This window comes from Phyllostomus hastatus, unplaced genomic scaffold, assembly GCF_019186645.2.
Source record: "Phyllostomus hastatus isolate PE091 unplaced genomic scaffold, TTU_PhHast_1.1 phas_scaffold_78, whole genome shotgun sequence".
In the NCBI taxonomy this organism is placed as follows: Eukaryota; Metazoa; Chordata; class Mammalia; order Chiroptera; family Phyllostomidae; genus Phyllostomus; species Phyllostomus hastatus.
The window spans coordinates 113,129,026-113,150,470 of NW_025334041.1; the positions used below are offsets into that span (position 1 = coordinate 113,129,026).

The 21,445-nt window shown below is 44.8% G+C and overlaps 1 protein-coding gene across 1 annotated transcript in view; it reads right to left on the bottom strand.

Moving 5' to 3' along the window:
* CRIM1 (cysteine rich transmembrane BMP regulator 1) overlaps positions 1-21,445 on the bottom strand; it is a 180,504-nt gene that overhangs the window by 141,725 nt on the left and 17,334 nt on the right. The window contains exon 2 of the mRNA XM_045826977.1: positions 1,054-1,227. Within this exon, the coding sequence (XP_045682933.1) occupies positions 1,054-1,227 (174 nt within the window). The remainder of the gene's footprint in view (positions 1-1,053; positions 1,228-21,445) is intronic.

A 21,445-nucleotide genomic window follows, 5' to 3' on the forward strand; every position in this document is an offset into this window, starting at 1 on the left:
GTGGTTCTACAATTGTATGTCTGCTCTTTTCTGCAACACCATATTTTCTTTTAAGGATCCGGCAGCACTGGTAAATACAAAGAGATGCTATTTTAGAGGCTCTTCTAAATGTCTTATTTTTTATTACTATCTAACATGACTTGGAAACCGGATGCAATTCAAAAACCTGGGTCCTGCGCTACTGTGCCCTCATGAGTTTGATTTCAGACTTTGAAAATCCCAGAATGGCATTATTTTAGAGACAAAGGTACATTTAAGAGCATGTGGTTCAGTCCCCCCCCCATCCCCCACCCCAAGTGAAACCTGAAGCTGAGAGAGTTCAATTACAGGGCTGAGACCCAAGCCAAGGCCTTACCCTTTGTTAATTCTGGTGGTGAACCACAGCACCAAACTCTGGGTATACTACTTGTGAATACTGCTCTTACAAATTGTATTTTCAAGTCCTTAATCCTTTTTCCTAGGTTTTATGCATGAATGTGCAAAAGTTATGAGCTACATGAATATACTCTTCTTGTTATTTTAATGTGATTCCTGACTTCAGTCTAGAGGCGAAGTGCCCCGTGATCCACCCACACCTGTGTAATTCTGCCCCATGGCAAAACCAACCTGGGCCTTCAGTCGCCACCCCACCGCGCTCCCACCTCATCTAAAGAGACAGACGTTCTTGCCAGATGATATGCGCTTCTAATTAGCACTCTCCCCATGGAGCATCTTCCTATGGTAAATCAAGCAGAATGGACCTGGTGACAACAGATGCTGGTCTCGAGCACACCACTCGTGGAAGCTCCGTTACACAGAGGTGACCTAGGCAAGTTCTCGCCAAGTACCCTGCTCACACCACCACGGCATGACCATCCCATGGCTTCCCGGAAACACACACGCGTGTGGGCACACACCCCATCACGTCAGCCCCTGGCCAACTGGATGCATCTTGTTTGGGATTATATCAACTGTCGGTCTCTATAAGCTTGTCTTTGCCTTTTCAAGCTCAAGTACTGTCAGTGCTCAGGGTTGCACAATGCTCAGCTTACAGTTGTGAAAATCAGTGCTTACCTTCAATCCTCTTCAAAGCTGAAAGGCACGTATCCTTCCTTGAAAACTCAAAGGGATTGTTGCAGGAACGGATGGTGACACATTCGCATTTCCCATTGATTATGTTGCAGCCGGAGACAAGGTTTTCTTTACACGGTTCAAAACCAAGCAGTTGGTCGTCATTCCAGTTCTCATCTGTAAAACAGGTGAGGATCACATAATGTCAGCGTCGCTCAAAGAAAGGCCTCCTGGAAAGCAAAGATGTACAAGGATGTCAAGATTAACATCCAATTTTGACACCTCAACGTACGAAAAGCAGTTTGGCTGCAATTTTACAAATGAATGAAATTCAGTCTCCTAATAATTGAGGAGACTGAAATATAGCCACACATGTAAACAAACATTTGTGCTCAAAACCCACTACTTCTCCTGTCTTCTCTTATGTATTATTACAAGAACAATTGCAATTACCATTTTTAATGTTAAACACAGATTCCTGGATTTTTCCATGTTCAATCCAATTACAGGGTTCACGTTAGTCCATCTGCAGATTATCCCCGCCAAAGCACGCAATCTTTTACTCCATCTGGTAGAAACCAACTTCAGGTTTAAAATGGCTCTGAAACTTAATACACCAAGACAGCTAATATAAAAAGTCAGATACCAGCAACAATTAAGAAGGGGATACAGCCTGACCAGTGTGGCTCAGCTGACTGAGCGTCATCCCACAAAGCGAAAGGCTGCTGGTTCGATTCCTGGTCAGAGCACATGCCTCAGCTGCAGGTTGGGTCCCATCAGGGTGCTTATGAGAGGCAACCAATCGATGTTTTTCTCTCACATCGATGTTTCTCTCCCTTTCTCCCTCCCTTCCCTTCTCTCTAAAAATAAATAAATAAAACTCTTTGGAAAAAAAAAAGAAAAAAAGAACAGGATACAATGGTGGAGATGCCCTCCAGTGTGCTTCAGTTAACATCCATCACTATACACAACCAAAGCCAGAAACGACAACAAAGCTAAGGACTACGGCCTGGTGAGAGGCTAAGATCATCAAATTCTGAACCCGGGACCAAAATCAGTGTCCAGGTCATGGAATGGAGTAAGTACACTACAAGAAGTAGACTATTACAGCCAGCTTTCATGGGACCCAGCTCACGCAAAGGAAACAAAAACAACAGGCCCTAGACAGACTCAACCTTAAAGATGGTCCTCAGAGTTGAAACACCTTCTGCAGAAAACCAGATTATTTCTCTATGGATCTCTGGGACGTGATGTGGGTTTTTCCCCCTCTTAAGGTTATCTTTAGCAGTTACCTTATCGCACCTTAATTGGGTACTGACTGTTAAATAACATGTTTCTGATACCATATCTGAAGAGAATTTTTAAAGTGCTTGAATTAAAGATACCTTAAACCTGTTGCTCAAACAAAGGCAGGGAGAAAGCCATCTTAAGAATGTGTTTTCTCCAAGACGGCATAAATGAATGGCTATGATTTTTACGGGGCTAACTTTTACTTTTGGTGACAGTGTTGATTTACTGCACAAGTTAGGCAAAAGACTGTTTTTCCTCACTGACATAAATAATTTCCTTGTCAAGGGGGTCTTGGGAAGGATGTCATTTACGACATAAAGAGCTGCAGGGTGATTCTTTGAAAAGGGAGAATAGAAAATCTCCTGTGTTTTAACTTCAGGAGATCAAGCTCACATAGATCAAAGTTGTAGCTCTCAGTACAATCATCTGAGAACTTTAAACAAAACCACAATTTATCTGTTTTAAAATGTTTTCCTATGTATTTTGTCTTTAGAAATGACAGAAAACATACATACACATTCCTATCATCAAGACAACAATGAAATTACTAAGTTACTCTGAAAGGAAAACCAGACAAGAATATATTGAAATAATTCGACACGGAAAAGTAGGCGATAATGTAGTCTTCAGTCCTAATAAGTAACAAAACTACACATGTAAATGATTTCTTATCTCTATATTTAATTGTTGACATGCTATTTAGCACCACCAGCCTCATCCAATCCAATGAAATTTGCCATGAAGGAATTTTTGTGATTGTACATCTAAATCTGCAACTCAAATACAGTTCAACCCTAGAAACTTAAAAACTTGTAAGAAATTCAAGTAACTATTTCTCCTCCTTCCCATATTCTGACAAAAATATCTTTATTACATTTGCCCTGGCTGGCATAGCTCAGTGGATTGAGCTCGGGCTGCGAACCAAAGCATCGCAGGTTTGATTCCCAGTCAGGGTACATGCCTGGGTTGCAGGCCATGACCCCCAGCAACCGCACATTGATGTTTCTCTCTCTCTTTCTCTCTCTCTTTCTCTCTCTCTTTATCTATCTATCTATCTCATTGATGTTTCTCTATCTCCCTCCCTTCCCTCTCTAAAAATAAAATTAAAAAATCTTTTAAAAAATCTTTATTACATTTTATAAATATGTACAATCAACACATAACCAAACTGAGTGGATCCTGATGCAGACTTTTTCCTACAGTAAACATCCCTTCCCTCCATTGTAACTGGAACTCTCCTGAACCGACGCCCTCCACCCGGACTCCAGCACGGTTCTCTCGTCCCCACGCCACCCCACCACCCCCACTGCCTGTCACCACAATCATCCTCCTCAAAAAACAAACCTGCTCAGTCCAGTGGCCGTCTCTTGCCAGTAACAAAAAAAGTCCACACTTCTTATGGAATGCAAGAGTGAGAATAAAAATATAAGGTTCTTCATGATGCGTCTTGTGCCTATGCTGCCTCTGCTCATGGAGTATGATCTGCTTAGACACCCCTTTTCCTGGTTCTCCGGTGACTCCTATTCATCCTTCAAGACCCAGTTCAAACGATGCCTCCTTTGAGGAGTCTTCCCCAACTATGAACTGCTCCATCCTCTGAGCTCCCGCAAACACCCACATGGCCCTCTTGGCCCCTATGGTACTGATTTTTGTGTTCAGTCAAACTTCCCCACTAGACAAAGAGTTCTCACAAACAGAGCCGGGTCTTATTCAAATTTGAACTCCCTTAACCCCAGGATTTTGTACAGTGTTCAGTATCTATGTACAATCTATCATCTGTCTTTTCCTGTCACTGGTATGGTCAATGCTGTTGCCCATGCTTTTCTGAACAGAAAGCGTTCTGTTTAAAAATATGTCCGTAAGTAACATTACAAGGAAATGTTTCAATGTAAAGAATATGTTTGCCCAGTAAAAAAGCTTTTTTAAAAAGCTTACGAGTAAAGCGTTGAGGCACACATTTGCCAAAAATGCTCGGATGCGTCCTGGCCCTGTCCTCACGAGGAATCACCCATCATCAGTCTGCTTCCCCGCGGCTCCAGGACTCCAACCCCTTATCACCTGGCTGGCAGCAGCAGGCCTCCCAAGGAGCCCGTCTCCGAGCCAATTTGTTTGCACCGCCAGATGCTCTCTCCGCCTCCCCATAGGAAGGCACTTTTCCCTGACTGTGGAATCAGGATCAGAGGGCAACTGCCCTTAATGCTCTCCCGGGCTCCTCACTGTTTCCTGCTTCGTTCTCAGCCGACGCCTCTCCACAGGAGTGACAGGCTGTCCTGAAGATGCTCAGGGAAGTCTGCCGGTCCCCTCAGGAAACGTCATGGCCACCATGCCCCGTCAGAAGGCACTGGACTCTGAAGCCAAAACTGTCTTATATGCTCTTATTTTCCTTTTTGACAGGGATCCCTCCCATTCTATGTCCCCACCCTAGTCAATACTTTGTTTTTCTTCCTGGAAAAGAGTTCCCTTGGCAACCACCACTTTACAGGGTCAAATACGACATGCTTCTGAGACAAATGCTCTTATGTTTTTCTATTACAGGACATTATACTTTTAAATCCTTTAACAGCCAACTAACAGGGATTGAAAGCAAAAATGTGGCCAGGTGTGATTACGGAAATCAAATCTGAGCCCAATGGTGCTGCTGATAGCACTTGGGAAATTTGATGTTTTAAAATCTTTTCCCCCTCAAAGTAAATCCATATTATATAGTATAAGGATGAAGGTTCTGATTCTCTGACATAGCTCCTGGCTTCTCCTTGGACTGGTGGGGGCAGGGAGATACGGAAGGAGTTAAAAACAGGAGTGCTGTCCTGTTTCACTTTATAGCCAGTAGTTTCTTCTTGGTACCCTCCATGTGATAAGAATTCTCCCAGCCTGAAAGGTCAAGACAACTGAAATAACTCTGCAAATGTATTTTTAACTACGTAAAATGCACAAGATACCAAACCAGGATGTGATTTTTTCTAAATATAAAGTGAGAGAAATCTAGTAATTTCACGTACAGATCAACATCCGCAAGTCCCAACATGTGCCAATACGAGCACTGCAGGAAAGAAGTGGCGATATCTGACCGATAACCTGCAATCTCCACTTGGACGTCTGGGGGACGTCTGCAAACGCGGTGCTTTAACCTGAGACAGCCACCGTGCTACGCTATGCTGCAGCCCAGGTGCATCTTGTGTGTGTCCCATCTGGTCCCAGGAACGTTCATAAGGTGTGTGTGTGTCAGGGAGGGCTGAAATGTAATCACTTGCACTGCTTCAATCAAGGGAACTGTTAAGGGACATTAATTTTTATGCTGTTTACTATCTTGTCATCAGGATTGACTGCAAGTACGCGGCAGTGATGAACGCAAGGGTCGAATGGCAGAGTGCAGTGCCGATGGCTTCTGTACACACTAAGATGCCAGCCTTTCTGCCACCATTGCTTGGGCACCGCCCGTGCAAACACTGACGCACAGAATAAAAGTAACATGTAATGTGACTATGAAATAGTTCTGAGCTCGTGTCCTTGGAGTCCCCTGGGTCCGTGGCCCACACTCTGAGAGCTGCTGTTCTAGGGCAGGAGCATGTCTTGCTGGAGCACCTGGGCCAATGCAAACAGCAAAGGGCACTCTGGCGCCTCTCCCCTGAACAGTTACCCCTGAACCGTAAGAACGCAGGTTCTTTTAATGTGATTCAGCTGATGGGTAAATGGTACATAGGAAAACGGAGTCAGAACAATGCAGTAGTTGGTGTTAGTTCAGACATGACCTTTTTTCCAGCACGTTGATGGTATGAGAAGATCAGAAGCAAGTTTTCTCATAATTAAAGGAAAAGCCTAGCAATAAGGGATCACCTTAAGAAAAGGCTGATAAGCCTGTGTAAATCCCTTCCTTTAATGCAAGAAATGGCTTCTTTTCACAACATTAAACTGTCCAAGACGACTGCAAGTAGAAATAAATAAACTGAGAGACATTTTCCTCTGTTTTTAAAAATTCTGATGAAGAAACTACCCTTGGATCTTATTTGTACTTCAGATGAAACTGGTCTCCATTAAAGACCATTAACTGGTCTTGGGAGAGTGCATGGTGGAGTGATAATGGAGACAATTGTACTCCAACAACAATAAAAGGGAAAAGACTAAAAAAAAAGTGAATGTCAAGGCTTTGTGCGCTGAAGGGAGCAGTGTGAGCTCTGGAGCAGATGAGGCTGCCAAGGAGGGGCTGCCCGGGCGGAAGGTGCGGATGCAAGGTCTGGCTCACCTGTGTCAGCATTCTCATCTGGATTGTTATTTATATTTATCCTCTGTGTACAGAGTTCCATGGGTTTTGAATGACCAGCCCCGAACCCTACTTTGCTTAACAGCTCGTTTTCAGCACAGTGACTTTGCAGAACATCTTTTTGCTTTAAGAGCGCACATGTGGAGCAGAAGCAAGAACACCTGCCCTTCCCATAGCCTTCTTCAGTCATATGCTGGGCTTGGTCTTTCTGGGGTATCTTCCAACATTCACGATGATGCCTTCCTCCTATATCTGACATAAAAGGTTTTAAAAGCCTAGTAAGAGAACCGCTTCAGTCCTGAGAGTAGGAATGAGAGTGAGGAGGAAAAGGATGTGAAGGAAGAGGCATCTCGGAACGCAGATGAAAACACATCCAATCTCAGACCTGGGCAGCCTCAGCTCCAGGGGACAAACCCTCCTATGCCAGGAGCTCTATCAGCCAGCTGTGGTCACCCTGCCTGACTGGTCCTAGGTTCCACCTCTCTGTCCTTCAAAACATCTTCTGTCTGCTTGCTGGTGTCTGAGATCCCACTAACACAGAACGAAGCACACAGTAGGACTGCACTTGCTGGACAAAGTGCTGTGTATGCATCTGAAATATGACTTCCCAAAGGTCAAAGGCACTTGTATACCCACAGCCTCACCTTTCCTACCTTGTCTGTGCTCAGGTCGGTGATTTTCCCCCTTTTTTATCCCATGGCACACATATACTAATCACTAAAATTCAGCAGCATGCCAAAAAAAAGTTTTGCTGATATGACAAAAAAATAGGGATAATTTTGCTTTATTCTCACCATCTCACAGCTATTGTTTTGGCTGGTTTTTATTTTTTTTAATTTTTATTTTTTTGGTGGCAATCTAAGGGAAAAGAGGTCAGTGCCCCTGACTAAACAGTCAGGTATTGCATGTTTTAAAAATTCTTGTGGTGCACCGGTTGGAAATTGCTGGCTTAGGTTAATGGAGTTTACTCCAAACCAAGATACAGCCACACCCCATTATGTGGCAATCCACTCACCAGAAATATGCTATAGCAAATATTAAAAGGCAAGGAACAAATTCACAGTACACACTCTAAAGCTCACAGTAATGGAATTCTGTTGGCAGAGAAAAGGCTTCTGGGAATATATATCAAATTAATTCTCCAGCTGTTCACATATCCCTGTAGCTACAGTTAGATGCAAATAGCTAATACTGGCATCTCTTTCCACACCGGCAGAGAAACTCCAGTGTAATGTACAATTGTTGCTCTAACTCCCCCAGTTCCTGGCCGGCTGTTACCAGGCATTCGGTTCTGCTCAAGGAGGAATCGAATGCAGTGAGCTTTCATTCTCTCTGCCTCAAGCTCAAGGTGCACAGACGTTCCAAAGGCTGGTGCTTCCCTCTCCCTCTCTTCCTTGTGCTGTAATCAGTGCAAAGCAGGAAACACAGAATTACAGTTATCAGAAATGGTTCATGTTACAAAAATTTGTTTTACAGACCTTTCCACAAAGTGCTATGTTAGGCATATGTGACTCTCTACACTGGAATGGCTAAAACTTGAATCTAAACAATGGAAATATTAAAATATGCATTCAAATGTAGTTTGAAGACTAACTCTTCAACCAATACAAACCTCTAAATTATAGCAAACAAATATGACCGCTGATTTATATTATGTCCAAGTGGGGAACTCTTCAAAAAATAGTACTGATCCAATTTACTAAATCAATTTACAGTAAAATAATAAGCAAATGTTCCTTCGCTGTTATTTTTGTCAGATACTTTAGCAATACAATTAACGGAGGAGGACCAGAGGTGAACCATAGGCTGTCAATTCATTAACTCATTCTTTCTTATAATCATTCATTCCTCGAACAAATATTTGACTCTCGACAGCACATCAAGAACCAAGCACAGTGCTAAGGATTTAATGCTCTAAGTAGTTTTCCTCCATTCTAACCAAAATTGGAGCAAGTACGTGAATAAAATGAATTTGTGTTCCTACAAATCCTGAAACAGAGGAAACTGTTAAGAGATGGATAATTTTCTATTTGATAGCAGGAAGCTTCTTCTCATTACCTGCTTTGAAAACTCCTACTCAGCCTTTAATACTTTCTCCAGTTTTCATTCACCCTATGGGAACTAATGTAAGTTTTATCTCTTCCCCCCCGAGTTCTACCGTCTATTAAAATTACTTCACTTATAGCAGCATAATGGAATGGCTCCTCCAATCTCTGCCAGCAGAAAGTGGCTTCCTTGATGCTAAAGATCTAGTTCGACTCTTCCGTTTGTTATTGGGCTGTCATAAGGCTTAGCAAAGAGTAGCTTGGCAAAATAAATTTCTGCAGAAGGAATGAACAGAAACAGGGTTAGAGGACAAGAGGACTTGAATTTATCCGAAGGAATCTGAATCTTTAAGTGCCCGACTTTTCTGGAAAGTAAGTTTGGTGGTGAGGAAAAGCAAGTCAATTATTCAGAAGTAACAGAAGCATCTTTGTATTTCAGTCTTCCTACCTGTGACACTTTAATACTAACTCAAGTTTCCTTTCAACCTCAGCATTGTATTGACCGATGCTGCCACATGTCAATAAATATTTATTGTATGCCCAATAATTGAATAAATATTCTTCAACCATATTAGATAAATAATAACTTAAATAATGAACTCTGTTATCTCCCCTCCTACTACTTTCACATATCATGAGCATAATTAATGTGACACAAGTTAATGTGTCTTGCCAGACAGGGACTTGTGGGTGTGAATTATGTTCAGCACCATCTTATAACATTAATGTATGCTCTAACCTAAAATCAGCTAGTCATATGGCCAGGAGCAAAACACAAGGCCAGATACGAGAACGCCTTTTTTTCTAGATTGCATTCATCCAAAAGTGTAAGCCACTACAGTGAGAAGCATAAACGTGACCAACATTTCAAATAAGAACAACAAAATAAATGTGGTGCTCTGAAAATAAGCATTTGAAGGATGTAAATTTTTCATTATACCAGCTGAACAGTTAGCACGGATAATGAGGCACACCCCCCCCCCCCCCACCAAGATAAATCTTCTGGTAACAGTTCACATTTAGTGAGCCACGTTTTTATGTGCCAGAAATTACGCTAGGCGCTTTCTATGGATGCACACGTTTGGCTGAGGAGAGAAGCTGAGGAATGCGGGTCTGAATTCCAAAGAGACTTATCATCAAGCACAGGACAGGGGGACCTGAACAAACAGGGAAGTGATATAATCAAAGGGGTGGGCAAAAGTTCAAGTTGAAGCGAGTCCAGAGGACACGAGCATCAGGGAAAAGAAGGAAGGAAAACTGGTGCAGGAGGAAGGCGCACTGCTCTTTCCCCATCTCACTGCGGTGAAGCCCATGGGGGGTGAAAATGGCCCAGGAGCTCACTGCCGACGGTCATTACCACAGGGGCAGGCAGAGGGCTCTCTCTGCCACCTGCTGAGCCAAGCAAGTGGAGTCGCATAGGAAACAACAGAACACTAAATCCAACAATATAAATACAGTCTCAGCTAGTCTATCATCCAGGACACGGGTTTCTTTGTTAGGGCAGCAATGCCTTCATATACAGTATACAGCAATACTCCTGAGGTGCAGATAATGGTGTTTTAAAATGTAAACTTCTCTGTAAGTAGATTTAAGGGATCTTTTCCGGATGATAATTTTGTGAAATCGGTTAGCTGTTGTTTTGTAAGAAATGTTTTTACAAACCAACTTGACCACGCTGTGAACTTTACCTTAATAATGTATCTAAATTCTCTGAAGCAAACCAAGTGGAAGATGATAAGCAGCGAAAGAATGATCAAGTTTACATTCCAACAATTATATCCCTATAGCTGATCCCCACCACTAACTCCAGGCCCGTTCTATGAAGAAATGCCATCCTTAAATACCAGGCCTCAGAACCCAAACCTTTACACTCTTCCGTGAAGTATGGGCATCGCTGTGTCTGACTTCATTTAATTCCACACTCTCCTTGAAGGTCCTGCTACCTGGTCCCGGCACAAAGCACACTATGCCAGCAATATTCGACGAACGTTTTTTTTGTGTGTGCACAATTTACCATTTCCTACTGCCCTCCTGTTTCATCATAAGTGAAAGTTTGATGTACAGTAGACGTCCAGATTTTTTCCTCCTAAAACATCATTAAAATCCACACTGCTGTTTGTTTATGTAGGAAGTGGTATTGTAATTTAGAAATGAAAATGAGAGACAAGTGTGTCCTATCAGGAAACGGCACGCTGCGCAGGGCCTGTCTGATACGGTCACTTACAGGCATCAAGCCCTTGGAAGGCATCCTAGAACTCTCCGCCTAGGAGCAATGTAAATCAGGGGACAATGAAAGCAGGTCTCTTGCATCAGGGTAGGTCAACAAATGAATATTAGTATCTGGGAGGACTTGATTTACACAGCAATCATTTAATCCTTAAGGTTCATGTGAAACAGATCATACGCAGTAAAGGTAACAAGCCCACAGGAAGACTAAGAAATCTAAAGAACACGTCTGATACATACATTTGCACATTCCTCACAACTCTGGACTTTCCTCTGAGCAGTAATGGAACCTCCACACCTAACAGACACACAGCTCTGATTCACTGAGCACTCAGTCTGGGGGGTCTCAGTGATGACCATGCTAACACTATCAACATCTAAAGGTCTTTAATGGCTCCCGCCTGCCTCAAAGGTCAAGTCCAACTCCTCAACTGACAAATGGGGTGGCCCAGCTCACCTTCCCTGTAACGCCCACTGCACAGCCAACAGCTCTTCCTTTCTAGGCCATGCAGCCTCAGGGTCTTGTCCATAGTGGTCCCTCCACCTGGAACACCCTCCCCCAGGTATGTGACCCATTGACTCCCTCACTCCTTCAGATGTTTGATCAATGTCAACTTCTCAGCAAGACTTCCCACGACCACTCTATTTTAAAATGCAAACCCAGCACCACTGGTCCCTGCAGGCTAGTAGGGATTTGCATCTCTGTTGTTCATCGCTACATCTTCTGCACCTGGAACAGGGCTTTGAACACAGTAGGTCCTCCATAAATACTGACTCCGTCAAGTCCCTGAGTACATAGTGTGCGTTTCCACTTTGACAGGACTTTGCTGATCCCACTTCCTCCTCAGAGGAAGGATCTTTGGTTCCCTTTTCACCTGGAAATCTGCCACCACCTCGCCATGCTCAGCTCAAACGTCTTCTCCTCAAAGACATCTATTTATTGCTTTTCTGCCCCACACGACATTTCACTCATTCGAACGCACTGTGCTATTTGTCAGCAGCTGAATTCTGAGCTTCTTTGGGGCAGAAACAGTGACTTCCTTGTTTCTTTAGCCACTCCAGGCTGAGCCCAGTAGTGGCACACGGCAGACCCCGATCCCCACTGACTAAATGGAAAAAAATAAATGGTGAGGTAGAGTAGGTGACCTCTCTGTGAGATAACATCGTCGATTAATAATAACATGTGAAAAGAAAAGCAGAAGCTTTAAAGATATTCTGTGAGTGTCTAAGAGTCAGGCTTGCTTAACTGTTTCAATGCTTATGCATTTACAGTTAATATCTTTCTGGAATATTTGATGTGCAAAAGAATAAACTGTATAGTAATTCATGTCTCTGGAGATGTAGGAAGTAGGTACCTTTGGGTATTTTAAAACAATTCAGTGTCAAAGTTAAAATTGATATATGTCTATATTTCAAATTAGAATGCATGCATGCATATACAGGGAATAACTATTCGCATCCAAAAGGAAACACAAATAAGACCCACACGAGACACCCACTCCTTTTCCACATGCTAGAGTAGTATGTGTTCCCATATGCAATTAGGTAGGTGGATTTTCTAAGTTAGGATTCTGCAATATTATTCTATGTAGTCTTTAGAGTGTAAAAGAAGTCACCGGAAAACTGTTCAAGTAGTGAAACTTACAATCTGTGGAAAGAGATCCACCTTAACTCCTACCTGAAAGGTTAAAAATTGTCTATTAGATTCAGTATGTTTCAGGAACTAATGGTTTTTAGGATACAAAAGCAAGTATCAAGTGTAGACAATGCCCGAAGGATCCTCTAATCAAATCCATATCCTATTTAACCAACAATAAGAATCACCAATTTTCAAAGGATTAGGCTATAGAGAAATGCGTAGCTTTAAACTTACACGCAGGCACTAAATGTGTTCTTTAATAATTCAGTTGTTTTAAACATCCAAATTTATAGAAGTGCAGTCCAGTCTCAGGGCAGACCATAAGACAAACACCTTGAACAGTGAGACACGGGCCTGCTTCCCTGCTACACTGACTGCAGGGAACAAACCTCTGGTGGCTTTGGTGTCAGTTAAGGGGAGGAAAGTGTGCCCTATACCCAGGTTTGCAGGGCCAGTGAATGAGTCTAGTAACGAAGACATTTCTGCTTAATACCAGGTCCTCTATTCCTAGGGCTCTGTAAAATGTTATGCGAGAAAGAAGGAAGGGCGATTAGCACCCTCTGTTCAGGGAGGATGTGGCATGACACCTAATAATCCTTCACGACAACCTGGGCATGGGAAGAGTGAACTGACTCAGCATGGAGAGATTCCCGCTGCACAGGGAACCCAATCCCTTCAGGTAGGGTGGCAGTTAGGGTATCACTCCTCTTCAACAGGTGTTTCGGAAACACTCTGCCGACTAGTTTCTATTCCTTCCCAGTGAGCACAAAATGTAATTTTAAACATCCCCCATGAAAAGCTGGCTTGCCCTCCTGGCAAACCTCATGTGTAGTTTGGCCACAGCACAGCTGGCTCGTGGCTGGTTCCACACGAGTTTGTGTGAGGAGGGTTCAAGCCTTCGCTCTGCACCCTGGTTCTGCCGCAGGCTTTAGCTGGGAGGAAGTTGAGGACATAAGGTTCCCTTTTCCCGCAGAGGGGCAAGGAGCTGGTGGGACAACATCCCCCTGAAGCTTGACCTCACAGCTTTGGAAAACCTCTCTGAGGGAGGTCCCTGACCTGACTGAGCACGGTCCAGGGGTCCCATCACTGACAGAAGCAGAAAGTGACAGGCAAGTGTCCACTGGGCAGCCTTAATGGGCAGCCACCTCCTTGACTAACCCTGTCTCGGGTGACTGTGTCTTGCCAAGGGTTAGCATGTTTAAACACAGTGGGGTCTCAAACTGGGGTGGAAGATTCCTTAGGAGGGTCTTTCCCACCTTTTAACATGCCCAGTTTCTAAAGGGACAAGTGTGTGTCCTCTGCACAGTGGCTGGACATCCCTCGTTCCACCTTCGCCTTCACTATCCCCTACAACAGTTTCTCCTGCATTCTGGTCTGCTCCTCCCTTCCTTCTAAAATCCCCTGCTCTGCCAGAGGCACCCACCACTTCCCCACCTGGCCTCCCGTGGCATTGGCTGACAGGAGGTCACACTGTCCTGCCTGGCACTTCCTTTCCCTCCATCCCACCCGGAGGCCATGGGGCACTCTTCCCCCCTCCCTTGAGTCCTTCCTGTTTCCCAGGCCAGGTCCATCCAGGACACTCAACTGCCAGGGGTCAGAGTGCCACATTCCTGTGGCTTCACACCCCCCATGGAGAGCGCTCCGGATTCCTGCGTGGGGGGTGAGGTGGGGCAAGGAGGCAGGCTGGGAGGTAGGGAGGGAAAAGTTTAGCGGAGGCCAGTTCATTCAGCTGGCTTATGCCCACTGCTCTGGAAACAAGGTCACGGGGTGGGGAGGGCAAAGGGGCCCAAGGGCTCCCTCCAGGGTGGGCAAGAGAAAGTCCCTGACCCACTCTGGGCTCGGAAAGAGGCCACCCATCACTGCACACACAGCAGAAACCATAAAAAGCCTGAGAGACACGACACAGTGCTGCGGGCCTTGGTTCCACAACCAATAAAGTGAGGGGCTGGCCTAGAGGTACTGGTCTGCGGGCCCTTTCAAGTCCACGGTTCTCTGATGCCGGGTATAGCAACAGTTCTCTGACCTCACCCAGTTCCAAGGTCTGATGTATTTTTGGCTGGAACAGAATGCCACTTTGCCTCAGAAGGCCACCAAACTTCCTTCACCTCCCAAACCAAATTCTCCCCTTGCAACAGTGGATTCCACCGCCTCGCCTCCGACGCACTGTCTTGTCTCTCTGGTGATCTCCGCGTCCCTCGGGCTTTAGCTCTGCAGAGTCTGGGCCCCAGCCCTCAAGCCCGGGTCTCTCACGGGCCTCTCACCAACTCCTGCTTGTAAGGGCCCAAGGCTCATAAAATCAGGCTCCAGAAAGTACATTCCATCAAGATTGCCCTCTGGACACAAGGGCGACAACATGATGGGGCTTGACAACTCAGGCCCCACGGGGACCCAGGGGAGGTGCTTAGGGAAGTTCCACTCCATTGGAGCCAGAAATGGGAGGAATGAGGACCTGGAGCCCAAGCTGGTCACTGTGTGAACAGGTGAGAAAGCTGACTTCAGTCTGGGCGCGGCACCCTCTGCCTCCCGCCCCGCTGCCCGGCGCCCCTCCCTCCCCTTCCCCAGATATTCAAGGTGACTGTCCTCCCCGGGAGGATGGGGGAGTGGGAGAGCCTGGCTGGGCTGGCACCAGGCCGCCTTGGGACAGGAGTCAGCCTGCCCATCAGCTACCTGATTGATGGGAACAGAACATGGGAGGAAAGGAAAAGAGAGATGGTGCCAGGGAGACTGGGGAGCAGGAATAAAGGACGACGAAGCCACTCAGGGCTGCCATTCACATGTCAGACAAAGTCACACAAAGCGTGCTGGCCGGGTTCTGCATCCACACGATGCTGTGGAGAAAACACCCAGAGTGGTCAAAACCCACTAAATGTCTTTTTCCTTTTTTAAAGCCAACCACTGCTTTCACTAAAACCCCATGAGTAAAGTCTGTGGATGAGATGATAAAAATGACCCCACAAAAAGGTACCCTGATGTGGCGTCAGCTCATTTGAAGCAATTGCTTTTACTGAAAACAAAACGAAACAAAACAAAGACTCTGATCAATTTTCACCACTTTCGTGTCAAGCCAGGATTCAACACAAAAACACTTCCTTTTATTTACTAAGACCCAAACACTAGTGAGGGCATGTGCTTTCTGTGTGGCAAATCATCTGGAACTAACCAGGACGGGGACTTCCCCCGCCGCCCCAGTCCATATCACCTTTCATAAGAAAGTGGCTCAGGGTCCTGTGGAGTGGGACCTGCACACCACTGCCCCGGGCTGCTCCCGGGGGCTGTCTCAGACTGCTGCGTCCAGCCTGTGGACTCCTGCCTGGGAGCCCAGGGTGGCGCTCCAGCAGAAGCCGTCAGATGCCCCTGAAGTGTGCCCTGCAACAGCTCCTTGACAAAGATTGAGTTTTCAATGGGCCGCTTCCATTGGGGTGAGAGAGATGTAAGGAAGATGGATGGCGACTGTTTTTCTCTGTTCTTTCTACAAAACGAGGAATCCTTCAAACCTCCTGTGAAATCATCTTGCTACACAAGAACCATACTGCACTTATTTGCACTGAAATCAGATTATTTATTTATTTATTTCATTGTAGGCTACATCATTGAGATCTTTAAAAAAAAAAGGGAAAAAGTTATTAAAATGGCAACAGACATGGCATTTAAAATGCCAGGGTAACTTGTGTTTGAATGAGAAAGTATGTGTGTGTGTCTGTTTCAAGCTCTTGGACTCCTCCACAGAAAAAGGATGGTTAGTGCTGTTGTGATTCTGTCACATAGCTCGTTTTTTGAATCAGTGAGTATTTTTTAGAATGAAAAGCAGCACATACAAGGGACTTCGGATTCATGCGCTTGTCACTTTTGTAAAAACCATCTTTTCCAAACTGTAATCTCCAGGAACTAGGTCAAAAACTCATGTCCTGAGAGACAGAGTCCCTATCAAAACAGCAGAAGGATATCCATTCTTCAGTCCTTGTCACACAAACTATGATCAGCATAAAATTTTTAAACTTCCTTAAAAAACAACAACAACAACAACGGCTCACCTCCCTCTGACAGAGCTGTGGTCCCCCTCCTGAGTGCGGTCCAGACAGCTCAACAAAGGTGAATCACGGCACCCCTTCCCCGCCACCTCATCTGGGCAGTCTGAGGACCATGTGTTCCTCTCACGGTAGATGGGCAATGACAACTCTGAGAGCAGCCCTCACACTCAGTGCCCCACAGCAAGGGAGAAACAATCTGCCTGGGGGACAGTCACGAACAAAAACTTCCTCCTAAGCACCTTCCAGCCGTCAATGTAATATAATGCAGGGCGGGGGGAGGGGGAGTCCTGTTTTTTTACTCATTAACTTAAAAGCATTATTTACTGAGCAACTACTACTTGCATGACCCAATGCTAGGCACTGAGTGGGCAAGAATACACGTAAATTAAAAAGCATCTTTCTACTCATCTCCCACCTTAAAAGCAAACACAAGTTAGAAAGTAGAAGTTAGAAAGACTTGATCTACCCATCCAGAAAGGGCAGATTCTGGTTAATATGGCCATCAAATACGCTGGAGTTTGAAATGTTCCAATAACAATGCTTACTAGAAATAAATCACCCAATTAAGCTGTTTTGCCCTTTCAAAGTTACCTTGGGGGTCAGTCAGCAGGCATCAAACTTCTGACACACTGGGTGTGTTAAGTCTGATGAACAAACTGTAGGCACATGGTTACCAATGTTGAATACGGAACATCTTACTACCCTGCCCCTCAGCCAAGGAGTGAGTGCCCTCGTGCCTACAAAGATTCTGGCAACCAAACATGGCAAGAGATGAGAAAATCATTTCCCACCTTTTGAATATGACTCTTGTTCCACAAAACATTTAATGAGGACCTATTAAGTATAAACCATAGTGTTCAATGTTGAGGAGCAAAGATACAACGACCACTAACATTTACCGTGTGCTTACTATGCACAAGGCACTGTTTAAGTACTTTACATAAACGAGTCAACTCAGTTATATTCCTTAGAGCCACCCCGATGAGGCAGATGCTGTTGTTATTCCCACTTTACAGATGGAAACTGCGCACAGAGGTCAAGGAGCTTGGCCAGGAGACCGCACCAGGCAAGCTGTTGGGTGGGACTATGAACAGACTTCAGAGCCACAACTCTCACTGGTGCACAACGCTGCGTTTCCTAAATAAAACGTTGTTTCTCCTTAAGGAACTTATCATCATCTACACTCCTTCTGAGGAAGTCATATCCTCTGAGAAGTTTTTCTTGAGACTGCATCCCTAATACTCCCTGACAAATGGAAGCAATGTGCGCTGGCCACACAGGCAGGGCAAGAAGTCCCGACACGTTCTAGCCACACAGGTGGGTACGAAGCCCCACGACTACGGTGGCTGAAGGTCCAGGGAGCAAGCTAGGGGGCTGGGGAGCAGGGCCAGCACTGGGAGCAACCAGCGCCAGGGGTGAAGGCAAGCCAGTGCCCCTAGATGAGAGAGCTGTGGTGGGGCTCCCTGGGAAGTGTCCCCGAGTTGCTAACAGCAGACAGCACCGGTGTGCAGGGATGGGGTTGACCAGGGCAGTGGCTGGATGTGGGCCCTCATGAACCCACTTGGGTGGATGCAGGGAAAGGGGTACAGCCCGTGTCCAGGGGAAATCAGTGACCAACCCACAGACAGACAAGACTTGGGACTGGGGCGTCGGAAGCAGCTGCCCTTGCTCTCTTGGTGCCCTGGAGGTGGTGATGCACAGACAGAGCCACAAACCCCCACGTCCCACGACTCCAGCCCTAAAAGCTATATGTTTCCAGTATTTACAAAAGCATCTTTCCCCAAGCCATTCATTGTTCTCTCTTCTCTTCTCTCTCTCTCTTTAAAATCAACTCTCCTGGCAGGCCAGAAAGTTATTGGACTACAAATTCTGAAAGAAAGGGGCCAAAGGGGCTAAAGGGGCCGTGGTGGGTGCACTGGGGAGACCCTGGAGACACCCACCAAATGAGATCCAGACGCTGAGCGGCGCCCCTTGGAAGCACCAACTCCCAGGGGTAAAAGCGTGAAGCTGCTATAAACAAATCCATCCATAAACAAATCCATCCAGCATTTACCCCTGGCGAGAACCTCTGAGCGTGCGACCTCCCTGAAACTATATTTATGCCTTCTCCCACAGTCTCACATCTCAACAGCCAGAAATAAACCCAGGGCTCTCAAACCCGAACCTTTCCTCCCAACCCTCCGCCCCTCATCCAAGTTGGCCAAGCTCCAGGCTCTGTAAGCAAGGAAATGCGGCCCAGCGACACTCCATCAGCCCTCACCGGCGGGAACGCAGCCCCAGACCCAGAGGTTTTACTCTCAGGAACATGCACATCAACTGAATTCAGTGTCCATTGATTGAAACACTTAGAACCACATTGCTAAGAAGCTTTTGAAGAGAAACCACCAGCCATTTTGGCTGATAATATAGATCAACTGATTAATGATTAACTGTTTAGTGTTGGAGACAAGGTATCGATTCCCACCTTTAAACAAAGTTTTATGAATGGTTACAACAAGAGCAATAAGCCAAACGCTGGGCCAAAGCTTAGGAGCGTCCCAGGCTCCCTCCCACTCCACAAACTCCGCCCCCCCCCCCCCCCCCAGAGTGGTCGGCAGACACACAATTGCAGCTCACATATTTTGGTGGTGGCAGCGGGTGCCAACGATTTGCTTGGTATTATTGAATACAAATATCTATTTAACATTGTGCTTTTCCAGAAACATTACACATTTGTTTAATTATGTTAATGTCCCATGATGTAACTAAAATTCCACAAACATCCATGGTTAAACTATTAAATTTGAGGTGATTTCACCTTCGAATTTTTCAGTTCAAAGTCTGCTTCTTTATTTTACATCAATATGTTGGTCCAGAAAGTGCTTGTTACAGTCCAGTTGTGCACACACAGTCACTTTGCTACATGCTGCTGCTGAAGGGGTCTCGACGGGCCCCGCCTCCAGCACACGAGCAGCCGGGAAAGGGCCAGTGTGTCCTCAATTGAATATCTTAACTGGTAGGTGTCACTCATGATTTATACGCTTTCAAAAACATATAATTCAGAGACAGTAATTGAGTATTGAAGAGGTCATCAAAATTGCCTTCTTTTTCATAAACCAAAGAGTGCTTCAAATTTATATAAAGTATATCTGAAGCCTGGTGATTTCCTTTTGCTTACTGTTGGCATAATTGGTCTTGAGTGAGAATTTTTATTTGTAAATAAAGATTAGAGAAATGAATCTGAAATATTACAATGGATGCTATATAAACCTTCTGAACATGGAGGCAGTATCTGAGTTGTAAAACTACTTATTAATATATCAGCCAATAAAAATACAAGGAAAAAATGTCTTTTTTTCTTTTTCCTCATAGAATTTCAACAAACTTAACCCTGAAAATGATCCAAGTTTTTCCAAATTTTATGTATAACTGGCTGGATAACTTCGAGGCCTCTGGTTTTCATTTATAAAACAGTAGAAGTGGAAAACTATTTTAAATCCTCAGATAAAATCCTTGGTAATAAGAGCATATGCCACATGCATGCAAAGCATAAAGGTTGAAAATTAATCTTGAAGTTAATAGCCAGTCCCTAGTTAGGATACAGTTAATTATATCCATTTTTCATACTAAATAAACATTTGTACTCCAATAATGAACTATTAAAAAAAAAGCAACAGAATTAAAATGTGCCTACCCCAGAGGGCTGGCTATTTGCCCAAAGTCTACTGCTCGTGACTTAACAGAGGAAAAGGTTAAAAAAAAAAAAAAAGTTCAATGTCCTTAGAGTCAAAACAGTCTTGGTGGCAGCAAAGAGACCAGATGAAACAATGAAGGGCCACCATCCTCACGCCCCAGCCCTAGACACAAGGGCCAGACACACTGGTGGAGAGAGGTCGGATCCTCAGTGAGGGGAGGGAGACCACAGTGGTCCTTGGCTTCCAGCGCCGAGGCGCTCACAAAAACAAAGTACACAACACAGATTTTTCTCTTGAATTCACCTGGAATAACCCCCTCCCCGCTTCTTGCCTTTCATATAGTCCCAAAAGGAAAGGGGGAAAGAAAATAAAGTTGAAATGTGCAGTCACTACACCTGCACTAATCAGAGCTCTTCTTGCTGCTGGACTGAAGTTTAAGTTATAATAATGAAGGCTATATAGTCACAAAGAAAGATGCATTGGGTATCATTTTAAGGGCAAAAAAGCAAGACACAAGATGTGTGGTAAAGTATGTGGAGAGAGGAAGACTCGGCAGAGTATGTACGTAATATGAAAACACAAAGCCAGTTGTGACTGGAACACGAGCATCCGGATCACTGTTTCTCTATGTCCCAAACTGTCTAGTAGAGTTCTCGTCTTTACAACAGTTTTCTTTACAATTTTTTTTTAATTTTAGGTAGAGGACCTAAAAATTTCCCAGGACATACATAGCTACTTATGGGAAATAAAATGTTCAAGAAATAAAACCTCAGAGAGGGAAATGAGGTAACGCCTTTCTGAGGGACTGTTAAGGGGCTCTGGGTGGGTCTCTTTGTACAAGGCAGGGCCCTTTCCCACCTGCAACCGAGCTCCAGAAATCTCTGAGTCTGAAAAGTTCTAAAGAATTTCTCTACTTTTGATGGGCCACCTTTCTCGACGCAAGGCATGGGCAGAACACCCGCAACCATGAACCTGATGTAATTACAGAAGAGAAGACACAGGAGGAAGATGCCCACAGCTTCAATGCAAGACGCATACGAGAGAATCTACCTATACTTCTTCATACAAATAAGTTAATGATGGCCAGAGACAGAAATCTTTTATTTTCGTTGGCATTCGCAGGACCTAACGGCTTCAATGAGAAGAAAATGCCGTCTTATCACCAAGGAAGAATGGACAGAAGGAGGCTGTCAGGACAGGAACGTGGACCCTGAGGGTATTTTTTACGTGTGTGC